Source organism: Maylandia zebra, linkage group LG22 (genome assembly GCF_041146795.1).
Source record: "Maylandia zebra isolate NMK-2024a linkage group LG22, Mzebra_GT3a, whole genome shotgun sequence".
NCBI classification, from domain to species: Eukaryota; Metazoa; Chordata; class Actinopteri; order Cichliformes; family Cichlidae; genus Maylandia; species Maylandia zebra.
The window spans coordinates 30,350,876-30,371,985 of NC_135187.1; the positions used below are offsets into that span (position 1 = coordinate 30,350,876).

At 41.6% G+C, this 21,110-nt stretch overlaps 2 protein-coding genes across 8 annotated transcripts in view; one reads left to right on the forward strand and one right to left on the reverse strand.

Annotated features, from left to right (window-relative positions):
* Positions 1-7: 7 nt before the first annotated feature.
* Positions 8-14,702, reverse strand: adck5 (aarF domain containing kinase 5). 5 transcript variants are annotated; one of them, XM_076879704.1, is made up of 16 exons: positions 12,009-12,173; positions 11,274-11,368; positions 11,033-11,182; positions 8,143-8,218; positions 6,493-6,693; positions 6,269-6,409; positions 4,990-5,103; positions 4,551-4,682; positions 3,249-3,332; positions 2,924-3,005; positions 2,201-2,279; positions 2,029-2,120; positions 1,685-1,937; positions 682-718; positions 602-640; positions 8-531 (listed from the first exon to the last, which is right to left on the reverse strand). In XM_076879704.1, the coding sequence occupies exons 1-15, from the start codon at positions 12,030-12,032 to the stop codon at positions 614-616; spliced, it is 1,587 nt and encodes a 528-aa protein (XP_076735819.1). In that variant the 5' UTR covers positions 12,033-12,173; the 3' UTR covers positions 8-531; positions 602-613. The 5 variants fall into 5 exon arrangements, with proteins under 5 accessions (XP_076735819.1, XP_076735820.1, XP_004563756.1 ...); XM_076879705.1 differs by lacking the exon at positions 12,009-12,173 and adding an exon at positions 14,565-14,702 and having other exon boundaries at positions 602-718; XM_004563699.5 differs by having other exon boundaries at positions 602-718; positions 12,009-12,172.
* Positions 14,625-21,110, forward strand: part of ctdp1 (CTD (carboxy-terminal domain, RNA polymerase II, polypeptide A) phosphatase, subunit 1) — a 99,759-nt gene continuing 93,273 nt past the window's right edge. For all 3 annotated transcript variants that reach the window (XM_004563700.3, XM_004563701.3, XM_004563702.3), the window contains exons 1-5: positions 14,625-14,920; positions 16,023-16,106; positions 18,379-18,472; positions 20,379-20,507; positions 20,921-21,071. In XM_004563700.3, the coding sequence (XP_004563757.1) occupies positions 14,625-14,920; positions 16,023-16,106; positions 18,379-18,472; positions 20,379-20,507; positions 20,921-21,071 (754 nt within the window). The remainder of the gene's footprint in view (positions 14,921-16,022; positions 16,107-18,378; positions 18,473-20,378; positions 20,508-20,920; positions 21,072-21,110) is intronic.

The following is a 21,110-nucleotide window of genomic DNA, read 5'->3' on the forward strand; positions in this document are numbered from 1 at the left end:
CCAAGACTGGTGTGATTTCTTCGTGTTTTATTACCATGTTCTCATAATTTAAACAGTCAGGTGGTACTGGACAAAATACTGTCTGACAGAATAACTGAGAAAATGTCTGCTTCATTAAAAAACCTGCAGGTTAAAAACCTCATTGGATTTGGTTTCCCAAAATTACTCTTAAAATAAATAAGATTTAATTACTTAAAAGTCCCATTGGTGGTGTTGCTCCTCTCGCCCTGGAACGGATGCTTCCAGTCCTGCAGTGGAGCACATTCTCCCCCAGCAGACCCTGAAGGTGGTTTGGTGGGAACGTTGCTCACGGTCGAGCAGCAACGTAAACCACCAGCACTCGGAGCTGCTTGAGCAGCAAAAGGCTCACTGATGAGCTGTGTTCACTTGTGCTTGGAATGAATCCTTTGTAGTGAGACGCTTGCGCGCTATTTCAGGTACTCGTACAAGTCGGAGTCCAGCGATAGGAGGCCCAAGTACTGGAGCAGCGCCAGGACCGCACGTGTCAGGCTCATCACTGCCATCTCTGATCTGTAAAAGTAATCTAATCAGCTCAGTGGCTCCAATCACAGAACATATAATTTCTTTAATTATTGCACACCTCAGAGCAACTTCAAACTTGGCGCTCTCCCATGCAGTCCTCCCCCAGCGGAAGAGCCAAAGCTGGGGGAGGACGCCGACCTTCTCAGCCTGAATCTTCCCCCAGCCTCGCACGGCGCTGTTGATGAGAAAAAGAGACATGCACAAGATCTGCAAACCTTTACGACATTCTGCTGGAGATGTGGAGGCTTCACAAAAGATTATCACTCACAGCACTTCTTGAGGCAGATATTTTAAAGTATTGTTTTAATCAACTTTAATGGTCACCGAGACACAAAATTACATTTAAAAATAAACATGTAATTCAGCCCTAACATCAGCGTCAGGTTTAAAATTCTGCATTTTTGCTCAAACAACTTTGCGCTCTGGGAAAATTTCTATTATAACTTTCATGCTGGAAAATGAGCTGACTGTGGAAGTGTGAACTTCAACAGTGTGCGATGGAGTTCAATGCGGTGCATTGATCGGTTTTTATTTCTTCACAAAACTTTGTCCTATAGAGGTCACGTGCCTTTAAGTTATTAATGCAAGGTCCTGAACTAGAAATCCATAGTGCTTTTTGACCAACCGTGTGGGGACATTTTTCTTTGATAAGCACAGAATAAAGTTCAAAGCGTCTCAAAAAAACCAAATAAGGACAAACGTATCGATCCTGAGGCCTGGTTTTCTTTGAGTGTGTGTGGGGCTCACTTTGGGTTCTGCTTACTCAGGGTTCACACTAACTGCCCAGCAGACATTGACTCATTACGCTCTTTATTGTTTGAATACTTCCAGGCATCAGGTGTTTTAAACAGACTGTAGATAACAGATGGACAGAGTCATAAGCCATCACCTACTGGTGTCTGTGCATTAGGGTTTTTGGCTGATGATTTTTGGAGTCAGAAGTGACGTATACGGGTGAAACTGTGGTGTGCACACTCATTAGCTGATCCTTGCAGCTGTATCCACACAGGGGCAACACGCAGCATACCCACTAATTTAAAGCTAAGTACCGACTGACATTCCCAAAAGAAATATTGCTTTACACAATCTGATCTCATCCTTAATGGCCCTGACCCCTGAGATGTTGTGTTAGGGTGTTTACCTCTTGGCCATGACAAAGTAGCGGTCCACCGGCGCCCCCAGTCTGATGTTGATGCTCCGCACCGTGTTGATGTTCCTGAACACCAGCAGCATGGGCCGAGGCATCGACTTCAGCACCTGCATGATGCTCTCGAAGCGGTGGACGGCCATCTCACGCATGTAGGCCGTCTCCTCCTTGCTCAGGATGTTGGACAGACCCAACTTGTGCATGTTGATTGGTTGCTGCAGCAGCATCTCGCAGAAGAGGAAGTACTCTGCAGAGGACGACGAGCCCTCGTGTTTGATTTTAATCCCCACATTTGTTCATAACAAAGTTAACATGGCGTTTAAGTCAAGCGTCCTGACCTTTGACCCCGAGGGCGCTGGACTGCTGCTTCATTTCTGCCTCGTCCCTGAGGACTATGGACCTCCAAAGTTTACAGAGGGCCTCTCGATCTCTAAGTTCAAAGGTCAGAGTTAAAGCAGATAGCTGAAGAAAAACCTGAGAGTATCTCATGCCGACTCATCAGTTTCTTACTGCTGGCTGAGGTATTCGTACAAGCCGTGGTCCAACAGCACCAGCTCCGCCTTGTTGTCAGGACCTCGCCTCACGAGAACTGCAACACATGATCCAAATTTGAGTGACTTCTTCTCTTTAGAACCTCTGTTACTAACTCATGTCATTTCATATGATATGTATATGTTTTTTTTTAGCATGAGTAAACAACTTGAACTTGTTTATGAACGTTACTGTAAAAAAATAAAGTAAAAACAAAAAATCTCAGAATTTTAAAGAATTAAACTTCCCACATAGCCACTGATTTAACAACCCTGCTATAAACAAGTTTCTTAATAAACACTCAAGTGTGTGACTTTTCTCATTTGGATTTTTCTAAGGCTTACAGGTGTCTGGCTTCTTTGTCAGCTGTGTTGATGCCTTTCGTAGATTTTAATGGAATTAACTGACAAACAACATGTCCTGTTATGTGGAACAGAGCATCCAGGAAGTTTGTGCTTCAGTTTTAATGAGTGAAATCACAGGACTTTATTGAATCACTTCTATAAGGTAAAGATTGTCCTTACAAGGTAGCCAGTGTTGGGTTTAAAATGTACCCTCATTCCAAATTATGAGCCTTTTTGGGTCATTAAAAAGAACAACAACAACAACATGGAGGAAACCAAAAGACTAATGCTGAGGTTTAAAAATGCAGAGTAACAACACCAGTGGCTCCGTGCTCTACAGTCCATGTGATGTACCTACCATTCCCGGGGTGAGGGTCTGCATGGATAAAACCCGTGTAGAATATCTGCTCAGCAAATGTTCTGATCAGTTTATCTGCAGTCTGAAAAATAAAGCTACATTTATTTTATATAGCATCAAATCACAAAAACTGTTGCCTCAAAGTGGTTTATGTTGCACAGACCCAACAATAACAAGCACTTGGCGGCAGTGGGAAGGAAAAATGTATTTTAACAGGAAGAAACCTCCAGCACAATCAGGCTCAGGGAGGGGCAACCACCTGCCACAACTGGTTGAGGGTGAGAAGAGGTGAGTGACTCGAGGATTTAGAGTATCGTCAGCTTACATCTTTCAGACTCAGTCCTTGACGTTTTATTTCTTCCACGCTGTTGATTTTACAGCCGTTGCAAAACTCTGCTGTCAGCACTCTCTGAGTATTGGAGAGAAAAAATAAAGAGGACGCTGATGGAAGTCGAGCAGTATTATTGTGCACTTATTCTGTACTAGTGCTGGGCGATATGACGATATATATCGTGTGGACGATAGAAAAGTGTTTATCATGCCATTTGTCTTCTGTCGTTTCTATCATAATTTTATAAATTATTACATAAAATATAACATTAAATAGCCTGTGGCAAATATATTAGTGTTGTCTTCTCACTATACATACTCTTAACTTTATGCAAGAGAAAATAAAGTATAAAAAAAATGATATTTTTCGCAAAGAAACTCCGTCTTGTGGTTTTGCGTCATGGTGCTGCTTTACATGCACCCGGATTTGTGACATGCTTTACGGTAACTCAAAACGATGGACGTGCGACATGTTGCAGTTTCATGCCCCGACATGCAACAGACAGAGACAGCTACACAGGCAGCCCAGGAAGAAGCACTTTGACCGAAAAGAGGGGGTACGTCTGTGATTTGGTTACATTTTGGGTTCAACAGCACCAACACGGAGCAGAAGCAAGCTATGCTACAAAACTATTCCTGCACCCGATGGCAACACAACAAATCTCTTCTATCACCTACAGAAGGTCCACGAAAAGGAATACTCAAGAATCTAGAAAATTCAAGCTAAACCAAGTTGTGGAACGATGGGAGCAAGTTGGGAAAAGAAAAACTATAGCCAGCCGAAGATACAGCAGTCTTTCACACAAGGCCCTTATGAGAAAACGTACCAGCGCCATAAACAAATCACAGGAGCCATCTCGCGTTACATTTGTAAAGGCATGGCCCCTGTTTATGTAGTTGAGAAGGACAGCTTTCGTGACCTCGTCAAAGTCCTTGATCCGAGGTACGTTGTGTCCGGTCGTAAGCACTTCAATAAAGTCGAGTTGCCTCGCTTATGACGCATGCCGGCCCGAAGTAGAGAAGGATGTTTGCAGTGTTGTGCATTATGCCTTGACGACTGGCCTGGACGGTGACGAGCAGAGATACGCAGCCCTACATGAGCGTAACCATCCGTTTCATTAACAAAGACTGCACCCTCTGCGCTCGCTGTTTACAGACTGCGTACTTTCCAGATGACCACAGGTCAGGTGGTACATTGTGATATATATCGTTATCGTCGTATAAAATAATTCCTATCGTGATAAATATTTTTTCCATATCGCCCAGCACTACTATGTACCACTGACAGCAACTTCACCTTGCTGGTTTGCTCCCAGAAGACTTTAGGTACAACCACAAATTTAAAGTGTTTCAGCTCCTCTGCGCACCTCTCAGAGTTCCTGGCCTCATTCTCAAAGTCCAGCTCCTGAGCCAGTGTTCCCTTCAAGTCCTACACAAATTACAATAAAACTCTGTAACTTCTGAAGTTTTCTAAACAGAAAACTGTGGTGAACTCCAGGCCTCAAGGGCCAGTGTTCTGCGGGTTTTAGATATCATCCTGACTCAAATGAGTTCATTAACAGGCCTCTGGAGAACTTCAAGAGATGTTGAGGAGGTAATTTAGCCATTTAAATCAGCTGTGTTGGATCAAGGGCACATCTAAAACCTGCAGGACACCGGCCCTCGAGGCCTGAAGTTGGACACCCTGGGTTTAGAACATCGAGTGAATCGGTCAAGTCATACAGACACTTTCTGACCTTAAGGACCCATCGGAACCCAAAACTGGGGTGCATGAACTTAATAATATCCAGCAGGATCTCCAATGTTCGGATATCTCCATCAAAGCGATCCCTGAGGTCAATGAACTGCACCTGTGTGAAACACGACGAGAAACTATTAAAAGTCAGGACCAAACTTTCCCATAACCAAAAATAAAACCTCAGATATAACTGAATCATTGTTTCATGAGGCTCATGCTTCACTGCTATAGTGAGGTCATTTAAAATGTTAACAGCAGAGATGGGCAGTACCGCGTTACTTGTAACACGTTACAGTAATCTGATTACTTTTTTCAAGTAACGAGTAAAGTAAGGGATTACTATTGCAAAATCGGTAATTAGATTACCGTTACTTTCCTGTAGGAACGCTGCGTCACTGCGTTACTAAAACCGTGATTTTTTTGCGAGAATGTCTCATGACAGTGACGTAAGCGAGTGCGCCGTTGGTGACAACAGCTGTGTGCAGATCAACAATGGATCATATATCGATTGTGGGAGAGAGTATGAGCGTGCAGCGTTTAAAGTGTGGAAGTACTGACCTTACTTTGAGTTTGATTCCATAAAAAGTGACAAAAACATTAGCGTCCGTTGTGCGTGGGAAGAAAACTTCTTTTTACAGCGAAAAAACCCCCCTAAACGTCCAAGCAAGCACCGAGTGCGCAATGACGTAATGGGAAACTCACAGAGAAACTCGCGGATTCTTCCACTGACCGCGGCACACCTGCACCAGGATAAACCTCCGCCTACCCAACTCCTGCTTTGCAGGTGAAAATAGAGCAACAGGGCCGCTGAGTCTTTGACTTTATTTATTTCCTGCTGTGTTTTACTTGCATCTATTTGAAAGAGTGAGTGAAAACACAAAAAATATTTTATTTTATGTGCTGGAATGTGCAGAAAATAGGTTTAAATGTTAAACTAATTTATTCAAGTCAGAGAATGTTGCATATAATTTAATATTTGCTTGATGCATAAAGTTAAAAGATTAAAACTAATAAAACAAGTTTTAAAAAGAGACTTTTCCATTTGATTACATTTTGTATGATGGATTATGCAGAAAAAGTAGAATTGGGCTGAAAGATCTATCGCTTTATCACCTCTTCAGGTTGTAAATCGTGTTTTTAAAAAGTAACTAAGTAATTAATTACTTTTGAAAATAAGTCATCAGTAAAGTAACGGGATTACTTTTTTGGGGAAGTATCAGTAACTAGTTACTGATTACTTTTTTCAAGTAACTTGACCAGTGATTTCAGCAGCTCACCTTCACAGCGACCGGAGTCCCATCAAACAGCAGGGCTTTATGAACCTGAGCTAAGCTGGCAGCAGCGATGGGCTCATAGTCGAATGCTTTAAAAAGCTTATCAGGGGTCTTGTTGAAGTCTTCTTCAAAGAGAGCGTCCACCTGTTAAAGACAGACACATCCTGACCAGTGTCACTCAGTCCTCTTTCACGAGTCCTGTGCTTTGCTTGTGCTGCACTGCTCACCTCTTTGTACCTCCTGTTTAGAGCTTTGTCTTCTAGTACTTGCAGGGTGTGGATGTACTCAGGGGGTAGCAGGTGATTGAAGGCACACAGGCCTTGGCCAAGCTTAATGTACAGGCCTCCATTCTTTATGGCTCCTTCCACGATGGACTCTGCTGCCCTCTGGTGGCAAGCTGACATCTCAGTCACGTAGGATGGATTGCTCTAACAGGAAGATACACGTACAGAAAGCATTAACGCCATCAGTGCTAAAAATCAATGCTAACTAGTTCCTTCTAGTTCACATGAAGCTTGGACCCCACATGTAATAAAGTGACTGAAGGGAGAAAATAATGTACATGTACTCTAAAAATGAAAGGGGCACATTTTAATGAGAGAATAGCATCAATTCAGTGAAGCTTCTGGGATGTTGATGTGGCCAGTCAAGCAGCAGAAGGTGGTGTTAATGAAATTAAAAACAGGTGCATTAGAGGGGCAACAATGAGACAGCCCCCAAACCAGGAATGGCTTTATAAGTGGCCACTGACATTTTTACCTCCTCATCTTTTCTGTTTTTTGACTACTTTTGCATTTAGCTACTGTCAGTGTCACTGCTGGGGCGATACCTGGACCCTACAGAGGCTGCAAAGGTAGTTCAAAACCTCCAGCATGGAACATCAATAAGTCCCATTGCCAGAAGGTTTGTTTGCAAACCTGTCAAGAGCACAGAGGAGATTCTAGGAGAAAGGCAGTTACTCTAGGAGAGCTGGAGAGGACCATAGAAGGCCCAGAGCTACAAAATGACCTCCAACAGGACAGAAACAATTAGAAACAGACTTTATTTAATTACATTTTTATTATAAACGCACCAAATGACAGTAACAGCAACCTCAAGGTGCATTTATACTGTCAGGTAAAGACCCTAAAACAATACAGAAAAAACACCCCCCTTTTGATTAAGCACTTGGGGACACTGGGAAGGAAAAACCCAAAAACAAACAGGAGGACAGGACAAAACACACACTGTGGAAATGCAGAGTGGGGTATAAACACAGTGAAGAAGAAATGCTGAGTGCACCATGACAAGCCCGCAGTAGTCTGAAAGTATTGCAGCATAACTAAGGGAGGATTCAGGGTCACCTGATCCAGGTTTAACTATAAGCTTTATCAAAAGTTTTAAACCTGATCTTGAAAGTAGGGAGGGTGTCTGTCTCCAGAATCTAGACTAGGAGCTGGTTTCACAGAAGAGGGGCCTGGAAGCTGAAGTCATTGCCATGGGAACCTTGTATGGGTTCATAAGGGTGGCCTGAGGGGTCGACATCCTCCAGTGGGCCCTGCGCTCACTCCCTGGCACCACGGAGACTGACATATGCCACAGAATACCAGAATTGGCAGCTCCACCACTGATTCCTTGCACTTTTCACAGAGAGAGCAGGTTCACCCTGAGCACATGTGACAGACATAAAAGGATCTGAAGAACATTTTGCTGTCTGTACCACTGTTCAGTGGGTCAGTGATATCTGGGGAAGCATATCCATGCAGCGGGACACAGACGTCTGCAGGCTTGGCAACGACACACTGACCCTGGCATTAGGTGTCATGAAGAAATCCTTGGTCTGTCAGAGCTTCAGCCAAAGCTTAGAGTGGGTCAATCCACTCTAAAAATAAACTGACCTCATCTATTCCATGAAGCAGCACGTTGGTGGTCCACCAGTAGTCAGCGGAAATGAAGAGTCCCACAGAGAGAGATCTGAGGACACACACATATCTGATGATTACTGGAACTGAAAGGTCTGACTTACAAATAAACAGAGTTGCTAGCATGTGATGACGATTCCTAACACGATCAGCGGTAAGAAGATCGTTTTTCTATAATAAAGATTAGTGAGAAAAAAAGTGAGGATTGCAAAATGTTCTTAAAAATGTAGTCTGTCTGAACTGATCCGAGAAAGGCAAATTGTTACACTTCCAGCAAGTTAGAATAAAGCAAAAGTGTACTTCAAATACAGTGACACAGCACTAGTGTAATAAAAATCATGTGCTCTTCATTTACTACTAGGCTCCACACACATAGGCTGCTGCAATACAGCAGAGTCATTCTCTGCCCTCATGTTTTCATACATATTATCTTGTTAATTTCATTTAAGCAGCACCAATGGTTCTGCGGTGTAACGGTTTAAGCATTTGCATGAGATTTCTGGTTCCACGCTGGAAGTACATACTGATCCGTTAAGGGTTGTGTGAGGAAGGGGATCTGGAAATCAACTTAAATAATCTAGCATCAGCTCAAAGATATCTGCAGCTTATAAAATAGAGAGAAAACATCTACGATTGGATTTCCTATTAGCAGCATTTGGTAAAAGTGTGTTCTGCATTTCTACTCGGTTGAAAACTCAAAGATGTCACTTTTATCTAAGCATGCACTTGCACGGATACACTGGGGTTCAATATCTTGCTCAAGGACATCTCAGCACATGGACTGGAAAAATCAGGGATCAATGCATCGATCTTCTGATTGGTAAGAATGGGTCAATTAAGCCCAGTGCTAATGGCTTCTAGGCACAGACAGCGCTGCGCGGAAGTGTTGCTAAGAAACTCGGGAAGGGGAGCAGCGATTTATTGAAACGTGCAAACATACATGTAAATACAGCAAAGAAGGAAAAAACAGAGTTTGTATAATTGTAACAAGCTTGAACCTCAACATTTAACACAGCCAGCTTTATTCTTCCACACAGCCTGAACTCTTGTACGTCAACTTTCTTGCAGTTTCTTCAAGTAGTCTTTGGGACTAGTTCTGCAGGTTTCTTGAAGGACAGTCAAAGCTCTTCTTTGAATGTTGGCTACTGTTCTGTATCAGGATGTTCCCACATTGCTTTAATGCTTTAAGAAAGCTGAGGTCTAGGCTCTGGGGGGGCCGATCCATGACTGATGGAATAAACACACAACAGAACACTGTCCAGGTATTTTACGGCACTGTGTTTGGGATCATTGTGCTGAAAATGAGGCCATAAACAATTTGACTCTTCCCACAGTGGTTTCCAAAATCAGATGGCACTTTTCTACATGTACAATCCATAACTTTTAAAAAGATCCCCAACCCCACTAGCTGAAATGCAGCCCCAAAACATGACAGAGCTTCCACCATGTTTTACAGTCATACTGTTGTAGTCTGTCTCCCAAGATCCTCCATACAGTCCAGTGAGGACTAGATTCATCAGACTTGATGCATTTTCAGTTGAGTTCTTGTGTAATTTGGCCATCCTTCCACTGAGACCACTTCTGAGGAGGCTTCAGAGAACAGATGCACCAACTGAAGGGCCCGATGTAGCTCACAGATGCTGTCTCAGGTCTTCTTTAAGGACATGACCTTCTCACAGCATTCAGTTTCCTCAAATCTTTAAGGACACACTACACAGCAACAGGCTGCCAGTAACATAAAGTTGTCTGTTATGCATAGACAACACTAGTTCGTCCCTTGAGTTAGGTAGCTCTCTTTCTCTTGGCAATGCCTTATTTAAGGATGAAACACATTCTGGGGTCAACTTGAAAAAAGGCAGATGTGAAACGTAAAAGTGAGGTCAAAGGTCAATATTTAAATGCAGAGTGATAGTTAGAATCGTCATATACCCATATCACTTCCTAAATGTTGCCAATACAAACAATAGCAACTGAAGTTTAAGCAAAGTTTAAAGGATAACAGATTTTTATAATATTTATACCTCATTTGACCTTTAAGAAGAGATCAGATGTCCAAAGTTAAGAGGTACTTAGAATGCCAATAAATCATTTCCTATATGCCGATATGTTTGTCAATACAAACAATGGCAGTAAGAAACACCGTTTCAAACAGCTCTATGGGGCCTTTGAGCTTCACATCAATATAACAACTTTGATACTTTCAGTCTTTATAAAGTAGATTTTATACATCTTGATAAAACACACCACACTAGCAAGAATAACAGTTTCTAAGTTTCCATCAGGCTTTTTGTCAGGTTTTGACCAATGAAGCTGACCTTGAATAGCTTAGTGGATGCAAAGCTAACATGACCCCACTCTACACCCCCAAAGTTTCATCAGAGTTCAGTCTTAACTTTTTGGGCTGTTATGTTTACAGACAGAATGAATGACACGGACAGTAAAAACGTAACCTCTTGGTGGAATAATAAATGAGGCAAAACAGAAGCCATTTTGGCTTAATGAATACATTGACTTTGGCCACACATCTGCTCCTGCCCGTCTCCACCCTGCTCTCAGTCTTGTGGTGTAACCCAAAAACTAAAAGTAATGAGATGGAATTTACAACCTTATAAGAGGGATAAAATTATCGCTTTCCATAAAAGGAAATGTTGTCAGGATATTTTTGTTTCTTTTGCTTTTATCCATTCATGAAAAAAATGACCTACTTTAGCTAATGTTCCTGACAATACTTAGAGAACACTATTAGATATACAAATCTAATGTGCAAGTTTAATAGATAAGAAGTCACCATTTAGAGACCATTTCACAGCCTCAGACTGAACACGTGTTAGAATCTCATGATGCTGATAATGACATTCATACAAACCTGCAGAAGCGGCCAAACCCTTCAATCACAATCCTCATCTGTCTCCTCTGTCTGGGCTGCGATACGGCATACTTGATGCTCACCGCCACAGGAACGCCAACAGAGAGGCCAACGAGCGTCTTCCATAACAAGCCTCTGCGCTTAGCATCTCTGCAAGATTTAAAACACACACATACAGTCTCATTGCATGCAGACTTGAGCATAGCCTGAAGCTCATCTACAGTCCTCAGCTGTCTGCTACCTGAGTGAACTGAAAGATCGCCTTGCTGGGAGGGATGAAGATCCAGGAAGCGGAGCTCTTCGGAGGAGAGCCAGTTGATGCAGACATAACGTCAACTGAAGAAAAACAAAGCAGTGTATGAGTGAACTACAGCGCCACTTCCATCTGACACATCTGAACTCTGTGTTTGCACAGGTTAAGTGAACATTAACCAACCCCCCGAGTTAGGTAAAGAGGTTTAGGGCACGAAGTAAAGTGTGGGCCCAGAGGACAGACGCTGTGTTCTGAGGAACAACAAGAAAACGTGCGCGCGAGGGACGGGAAGCGAGAACGTCTGGTTCAAGGCGAACGTGAGCAGCTATACTGTGACTTTGTTGTTCTTGGCAGTTTGCTTTTGAGGGACAAAATGTTTCCAGTGCTGATAAATGAATTCACACATGGCAGCGGGGTCAGGGACCTGAGCAACCCCCATCCTCCCAAGTGTTCCAGCGCGCACGATCCACTCATGCAGTCTCATTCTCCTACTCACATCATGGCTGGAAACAGTGTTGAATGTGTTCTTACCTCATGTCAAAACCAGCTTTAAAACACTCTAGGTAGCAGTATGGTTTTGAAACACGGCCTTGGCATTTAGTTTAAACTTCAGATAATATACACAAACGCCAACACACCGGGAACAATTGCAGCTGGCTAGCAATTAACTTGCTAATTGGAGAGAATTGGGTTAATAATGTGTAGTAAATACGATTTATTTACCACTTTACAGTTCTCCGCTATCATGTTTCCGAGTTATTAAAACAGACCCGCTCCAAGAGACGTATTAATATTCCGTGTCAGCAGCCACCAGTAAACGCTTTACCTTTCCCCTTCATAAACTGCTAACAGCACACTGGTTCCCTTTATGTTTAACCAAAGGGTAACGCAATGCGAGATGGTACCCTCCCACATACTGTAGTTTCCGTTTATTTTTTGACAGCTCGTTCGGCCGTACAAATAAAAACTACAAGTGAAAAGATTTCTTACTTATTTATTATTGAGATAACTGAAAATAGTCACATTTTTCTTATCTGATGTGATTCTTTTAGAAAAAAAATCTAACTCATTAGATCCGTCCTAAAACCACACCCGTACCTCCTGCTTGAAGACACACAAAGGTCCCCCTACCTCACAGAAATTTTGGTTCCTACCAACACTGGACATGTGTGTATCTGAATTATGATTGGCTCCCACCACCTCGGCCACCTTTGCACTATCGTTGTCTCTTTTGCACTGATACAGTGCCAATGATATGGGAGACGAGTCATGGTGGATGTAATATGTGGATCATCGGGAAACTTCCTGTGTAATGCAGATACTTCCCTCCACTGTGTGTGTGTGTGTTTCTAAAATTAAGAAATGTGCAAAGGAAAACTTAATTTAACATCACACGTTGTGTTAATAACTAGAACCTGTCTTTAGCAAATAGGTCTATTTATTGATGGAAATAGATTGTAGAACTTTAACCACAATAGTGCTAAGTCCATCCAACGACCTACTGCATCCACCTACTGACAGTGACCTAGGTTAGGTAACAGAAGCCCCGTGGTGTGCAATATACATAATTTTATTTAAAATATAATTTCAGGAATTTCATGAGTTCCTTTAAATTACTAATTTTGCCTCAATGAAAAAAAAAGATTCTATTTCATTAACCCCACAACAACGTTTATACATTTAATAAGAAAATGATGTCTATTTCATAATTTGTAGAACATAGTATAAAATCATTTTTAAAAACCAAACGTTAACGGAAGCTACTTGTGTAAGCTATGTTTTATCGCTGGTATTTCAAGACTATTTCTATGGCTTTTATTGTGAACTATAAGAAGAAAGGCGTTTTCACACCTGCGTGAAAAAGAAATCGGGCAGTGAAACATCTCGGTTAGTTGTAAGGAACACTCTGGAAGGAGGTGCTTAAGTTCTTCGTCATTGAGTAGCTAGAACAGTGCGAGGTACGTCCTTGTCCTGTAAGGTCATCATCTATATCCCCTGCTGACTTCCTTCAGTCCCATCTTCAGCCTGGAAAGTTAAATATTAACATACCTCGAGGGCCGGTATAACCTATACAATCAAACCTAAGGCTTTCTTAAACTTATAACAACCTCCTTCACTTACACCTTAAAACATTACTGTATTTGTAAATATCGTGCTCTTATTGCAAAAAAACCCCATGAGACACTTGTGTAGTGTTACTTATATGTTACATCACGTTGCGTCAGGTAACACCATGTCTGTGCGGGTTCAGCAGCTTTAAAGAAAAAGGGAAAACATAAATAATGATCTTTCACGGTTGCACGGATTTTAACACAATATGTAAGCGCTATATAGGTGATATCTATAATAAGGAGCACTTAGAATAACCACATTGGTGACTTTAAAAGTTTACGGCAACATTGTGAAAAGCGTCACAAAGAGGCACGAGGCGTTTTATTTTGAAACCTAAATAGAAACTGCGTTCAGAGATAATCTAGGGAAGTAGTTTCATTTCCTAATAATCCCACTGTACACAAACTGACTGTAGATTAGCCAGCGGCACTGCAGAGGGCGCCGGCGAGCTCGTCCTCGATGATCACAAGTGAAAAGGACCTAAACGGGTAAAACCTGCTTCTAGACAAAAACCCACAAATTACTATTGTCATTATTTTCTGCATACCTATAATTTTTACGACCTAAAACATAACAACAGTTACATCATTTCCTTTATCTTAAAAAAAGAGAATCGGATTTTCCTAAAAACCAAACCTGCAAGTTGATTGGTCAATTTAGGATTCACTAGCTTTATGCCCCAAATCAAAATGGCAGATGCCGTAAAGTGTCTTATTATTGCGCTGTCACAAAAAACGCATTTTAACTACAATCGAACCCCGTAAAATATTTTGCTTCACATTCACCTATAAAACACACGATAAAGTCCCCAGCATAAAATCCTCGACGGAATTTACATTTGGGGGCTTCACGTCCACAGGGATGTATTCATTCAGGACTACCTCGCGAGCGCCCTCTAAGAAAATAGAGATCCAAAGAGTGGGCGTTCTCGGAGACGATAGAAGTTCTCTGGTGTTTTTCGCGAGTGGCTTGCTGTATACCGGATACTGTAGCGACCCGTGTCGCTGCAGTGTTGCGCTTTCCTGTTTACGGGCGGGAAGAGCGAACGTAGCTGGGACTGTGGAGCTGCTGTGTTTAAATCTGCAGCACATTTGTTTTAATTCTCCTCGATGTTGACGGTTCGCACGTTTTAATGATACACGGGGGTTTGCGAAGTCGAGTGGATACCTTTTAAGTTGTCAGCTTTTCAAAAGTAAGGAGATTTTGTTTTTGGAGAGTGCGGGGCAGATGGAGGATCCTCCTGCAGATTTTGGTGGTGGCGGCGATGGTGCAGCTGCAGAGGGCCCCATGGTGCAGGTGGCGGATATCTGCTGGCCAGCTGGGGCTCTCCCTGTCCGGCTTATAGAGTGGAAAGTCAAAGCCGGCTCTCTTGTTAACGTGGACTCCGTGCTAGCACTGTGTGCACCCATACCTCAGGAGAAGGGGACTGATGGTGCCAGGCTGCCAGAGAAGAAGGTGAAATCGGACCGTGCTGGAATAGTGAAGGAGTTATGCAGTCAACTTGGAGAAGTCATATCTCCTGGGTGAGTCACCCTGCTTGCTATAGCTCGTTAATGTTAGCTGACCTGTTCCCTGTTTGTGTCAGCTCCGTTTTGTTGCAGCTGTCTTCACGCTCATTGTACCTAAGCTAGCTAACGAGCTAACGCTGTTAACCTGACGTTAGCTTGCTTGCTAGCCACGCTCAAAGCAACACAGTGAAGCGTTTGCTCCGACCAGAGTCAAGTACCGCAAAATAAACAAGCTGGCGTTTCGTCGGGGGGCTTTCAAAATAAAAGCATCGTGTTTTATAAATGTTGTTTTATCGAGCTTTTTCAGGAGTTGTGATTGTAGTGGAAGAGAAAGTTAGAAAACAATTGTATTTGCTAAATCAGAATTTTAGTTAATTTTATTAACGTACAGTAATGATTGAATTCCCAAAGCTCCGCACTTTTGTTTTGAAGGCACGACCACGTGGTAGATGCGCTCGTGCTGTGCTGTTTGCCTTGACGCAGCCACTATCGCGTGCACAAAATTGTATACAAGCAGTGCAGATTGACAGGTAGAAGAGTGACCCTGGAGGCAGCCGTTATCCTCGTGAGCTTGAACCAGCCGTATATATATATACTTTAACGCGTATTAATTCACAGTAACGGGAGAATTAATACGCGTTAATAGCAGTTAATTACCAAAAGAGGAGATTTTGAAGTTCGTTTTAAATGGTTTGACCGGTCTTTTTGTGCTTTATTATGTATTAGCATCACTTTTTATGCGAATTATATATCAGATTTAAAAGAAATGTTCTGTTTTTGAAATCTTTACATTTAAATTCGACACCTTTTGATATTGATACACATTCAAAGCTGATATAGTTGTTATTTGCTGTTAGGAAAGGGTCGTGCTGCTTTCAGGTACTCTTTGTAAACTCTTGCTCCCTGCTTAATCTACTGCTAGCTATTTATAGTACTTTTACAGCGTCTTATTATTACAGCTAAATAAAATAAAACACCTAACTAATACCTTTCTTTATATGTTTTATATACTTGCATGCTACAGTTAATGAGAATCTGTGCACAGTCTCAGGCTTCAGTTTGCAAGCAAGTAAACTGGGTCTTTAATTATTTTCCTGTTTTTTTTTCCTTTTTGCAGGGGCACCATAGCCAGAATAGAAGAATGCAGCCATCCCATTGTCATGAAGGGCTTATGTGCCGAATGTGGTCAAGATCTAACTCAGTAAATACATGCTTTATCTCTTTCTTTCTTTTTTTGTTTGTTTGTCTTTAACTTAAATCTTTGTGTTTTTCTGATCTGCTCATGCATTTCCCCCCAAGAACTACAACTTACCCCTTTTTATTACATAGATATATCTATAAACAATAAAACAAACTAAAATGGAACAGCAAACCACTCATTTGGGATGGATGTCACGGTTGCGTCATTTCACATGCTGGTGGCAGAAGAAAAGGGGGGGGGGGGGGGGGGAAGTGAACAAAACCTAGCAAAATGAGTAAATGAAAACTATTCTGAAAACATTGGTCAAAAAATTAAAAACATGTTTTCTTTAAAAAAAGATAGCTGTGACGTTTACCCAACGCTGTTTTCAAAGACAAAAACCAAGCAAAATGCCATTATTGGTAGGCTTTAAATGTACAAACATGATTAAATGTAAACCAAAATAATATGATGATAATATCTTTGATATTACATTTACTCAATTGTATGAATGAACTTAAACTTAGCTAAGCATTTGAACTATATGATATCATTGTTTTTAAAATGTGATTACAGAGGATGTTTTAGTAGGGAGGCATTTGTAGATCTAGAGAGTCCAGACTTTGTTTTTCCACTTGTTCAACACCATCTATGTATGGAAGCTCCATAGAACCTATGTCTTATAAAGCCTTATTTTCTGTCCTTGTGCTTTGGGTAAAGGCAGTATGTCTTTCTTTTGTTTTCTCTGTCTGTTTTCTTGGAGCCTGTCCAGCCTGTCATAGGAGTGATAGATGCCAGTCTATCACTATCACTAATCCAGAGAGACAGACATTCATTCACACTTAGATTTACCTCTGTGGCCAATTTAGAATCACCAGTTTAACCTAATATACAAGTGTTTGATCTGTGGGGCAAAGCTCATCTACAACACTTACCTCAAGATACTTAAAAAGCACATTATTGTTGTTTATATACATAATCTACTCAATTGATTTGATTTGATTTTTGAAAGGTTGCTACAGCTAGTTAGCTCAAACAACAATCTACTGGTTGACTTTCAGTTAGAGTCAAACCCTTTGCAAGATGCAAAAAGGTTCTCAGGAGCTTTTCAAACCATTTTTTACCCCTCAGCCATTAAAGTTAAAATGAGTATAAATCTCAAAGTCAAAGGTTAAATGTTATACAAATGTGATAACTCGAGGCTCGTAGGCTTTTAAAATTGATACCATAGGTGTTCCTTCTCGGAGGCTGAGGGGTAACGCTGGCTGTTACCAGTAATTTTAATATATATACTTCTCTTCTGCCCCACCTCTGAAGAATTTGGTTGCAGCCAATGTCCACCCCTCACTGAGCCTGGCTGTGCCAGAAGTATCTTTCTATTAGATGTGAGTTCTTTCTTCCCACTGTCTCTAAGTGCTAGCTCATATAATCTTCTCATTATTGGAGTTCTCTCTCTAATAATGTAGAGACATTTATATTTTTGATACAAAAAGGCTAAGGTTACATACGCGGCATTAACCAGTTATATTTAATGTCTAAGTTACTTGTGGTCTCTCAACTCAAGCAGCCTGTTTGCTGGGAAACAGTCCTGTATAAATGGTAAAAAGTTCATGCTGACAGTGCCATGCAGGCACCAGTTGTAGTCGTGGTTCAGTTAGAGAATACTTTTGGAACCTCATAACTTTGAAGCTCATACTTTTACTGAAATTAAACACTGACTGAATGTAGTGCTTGCGATATAACCTGATTCATTTATTGCCATCAGATGGTGCCAGAGATCATATACAGAGTGCAGAGCTGCAGCTCTGGTCCCAAATCAAGCACTCGCACTCTGCAGTTTTTCTTTGTATCACTTTGGTAAAGCAAGAGCATTTGAAGCTATTAATAAAACTCCAAAACACACCAAATGATTTTTACATAGACCCACAGTCTGTGTTTTACTATAATTGCTGCTGCTGCTGTTGTTGTTGTTGTTGTTGTGAAGTAAAAGTCTGGCTCTTTTTCTGAAGGTATCAATATTGAAGACAGAGTTTACATGATGTGGCACAGAATTGCCTCAGCAGGTGTCACTTTTGGATGTCATGTTAACATATTCCTGAAGTAGCTTGAAATGCTCACCATCACTTTGTAAGTGAGGTGTATTCTGTGCTCACTGCAAACATAGCGGCTGTCAAGTGGAGCAGTTTCAAATCTGCATGTTTTTCAAAGCTCTCTTTTTATTCCCGGCGCAATATGTTCAAGGACCTGAGAGATACAAAAAATGTGTGACGCCCACTCTGTTTTTCTTTCTCAGGCTCCAGAGCACAAATGGGAACCAGCAAACTCCCATCTCCACAGCAACAGTCTCCATGGTGCATAGTGTCCCTGAGCTGATGGTGAGCTCTGAGGTGAGTCATATGATGAAGCTACGTGGAGGACTGGACTGGCAGGCCAGATAAACCTTACGCGTGTGTGTTTGTTTTTGTTTTGTTTTTGTTTTTTTTATTGCAAAAGTCGAGTAGTCCTAATTCCGGTAAATATGACTTGCATTTTTATGATTGATTAATCAGTTAAATGTAGGTGACCACGCATTTGCAAGTTCTTGACTGGTCTTACCAAGAGCGCTATTCCGCTAGTACTTACTCGGCTTGACTCAACGCAACTCTGTTTCAGTCGTTTTCCATCACAATTGAGTAAGATCTAATGCAGGTGCAGTCGTTATAGCAACGGCAGAAAGTCCTGTGATGTCATTTGAATGCGACACAAACACAACAACAATGATGCCAAGGTATATCTGCTGCTATGTGGTGTGTGTGTGTGTGGGGGGGGGGTCACAGTGTTGTGTTCTTCTGTAGCCATTTCCCTTGTTGCTGGGTGTCACTCGCTTGCATACAGTCTGTTGATGTCACATTTTCAATTTGCCTCAGATCACTTGGAATCCCACCCGAGTACTGGTACCATTAGGTAGTACTACCACCTAATGAAAAACCATAAAAAGAGCCAAGCTGAACGGAGTAGGTACTACTGAAAAAGGCCTGTAATAGCTGCTTTGACATTGAGTCAATTCATTTCGACCTAAATCAGAGTAAATGTGCAGTAAACATGAAATAAAGTAATGTGATAAAGTTTTTACAGACTTCTGTGCTGTCCTGTGAAACTCTTAAGTGCACCCTGCGATTCAGTAGGCTATCAAACCAGTCCTAACAGTAATAACTTGAAGTAATTGCTAATAATATAGAACACAGTTGTTATGGAAGAACTGACGCTTTACAATGTTGCTTCAGTTCATTGAGGTTTGCAGGAAAGGTTCAACTCCTGCAGCATCTTGATTCTTTTCTTTTTCAGCTATTCTTTTGTAGATTTGCTGCTTGGGATCTTTGTCCTGCTATTTAACAACGTTTCTGCCAAGCTTTAGCTTTTTAATAGATGACCTTATATTTGACTCTACAGTACTTTGGCATAGAGAGTACTTAATAGTCGACTTGGGGACTACAAGGAGCCCGGGACTGTGGTTGCAAAACAAGCTCAAACCTTCACACCTCCACCACTGTGCTCGACAGCTGGAATGAGGTGTTGATTTGGTTTTCACCAGACGTGGCTTTGTGCAATTTGGCCTTTGTTCACACATTTCCAGTGGCTTGTTCATATGCAACTTTGCAAATGTGTTATTTGTAGAGAGACAAAGTTTTCTTCTGGCAGAAAAATGCTACACTTCTCCAGTCTTCTTATACTGTAACAAACTTTAGTATGCTATCTGAGGCTTGTAGAGTAATTTGTTTGTTTACATTCTCTCTCTGAGGATGTGCAGTCTGACTTTGGGCTGAATTTGGTGGAACATCCACTCCTGGGAAGATTTACCTTTAATATTTTGTCTTGGGAATAATCCTTGTGGCTTCAGAACCAGGAACCTCAGATTGTTTGGAAATGGTCTTCTCACAGCAACAATTGCTTCTCTAAAATAAGCCTGACATCTTTCCTTCTTTGATGTTGTTAACGCTCATGTTGTTCATTCTCACACTTAACAATGGGATCTGTGTCCATCTTTTATATACAGGCCATAGCTTTAAAAGCAGAGAGAATTTTATTTTAAATGAGAGCATAAACAAATGACCTGGACGCAGCTACTGTTCGTTAAGTTTCTATCAAGCACTTAACTAACAATTTCACACAAACTTAAACAAAAAATTCTTAACCATAAACCTTGAAAATATCTCTCTCTAATATCTCTTGCACCTGTGCTGTACAAAAACACAACCTAGAGTGTGCAAACGTTTTTCTAATTTTCCACTCATTACCTTCAATCGCTCCCAACAGCAAGCAGAACAGCTGGGCAGAGAGGACCAGCAGAGACTGCACCGCAACAAAAAGCTGGTCCTAATGGTAGATCTGGACCAGACGCTGATTCACACCACTGAACAGCACTGCCAACGGATGTCCAACAAGGTATTGGTCTCCCCTCATACAACTATCACTGTCAGCAGGGTTTTTATTCTACCACGTCTTTTGATTTCTAGCAAAGTGCTATTTTGAAACACTCGTACAATGTAGCTTTTGTTGAACAGCCTCCGCTGTAGCAACAAGACACTGCTATAGGATATTGATAAATGCTAAAATGATCTCTAAAAGTAGCGCAAATAAAAGAATCATAAATCAGTCTGTAATGTAGCTACACACACAAACACACACTAAGCTGCTGAGCCTGCCCATGTATTTCACAAGTCCTTGTTTTCCCATTAAAAACAAGATCAAGGGGTTTTCAGTTTGTCGGCAATGATAATGTCTTTAATAGTGCATCCTGATACCCAACCCTGCAGCTTCTTTCTGACGTTTTCTTAATCTCTTGTTGTGTCCTTCAGGGCATTTTCCACTTCCAGCTTGGCCGAGGAGAGCCTATGCTTCACACACGACTTCGCCCACACTGCAAGGAGTTCTTGGAGAAAATCGCCAAGCTCTATGAGCTGCATGTCTTCACATTTGGGAGCCGCCTTTATGCACACACCATTGCTGGTAAGGAGCGTATTGTTTTACATGTTGCAGCACCTTTCC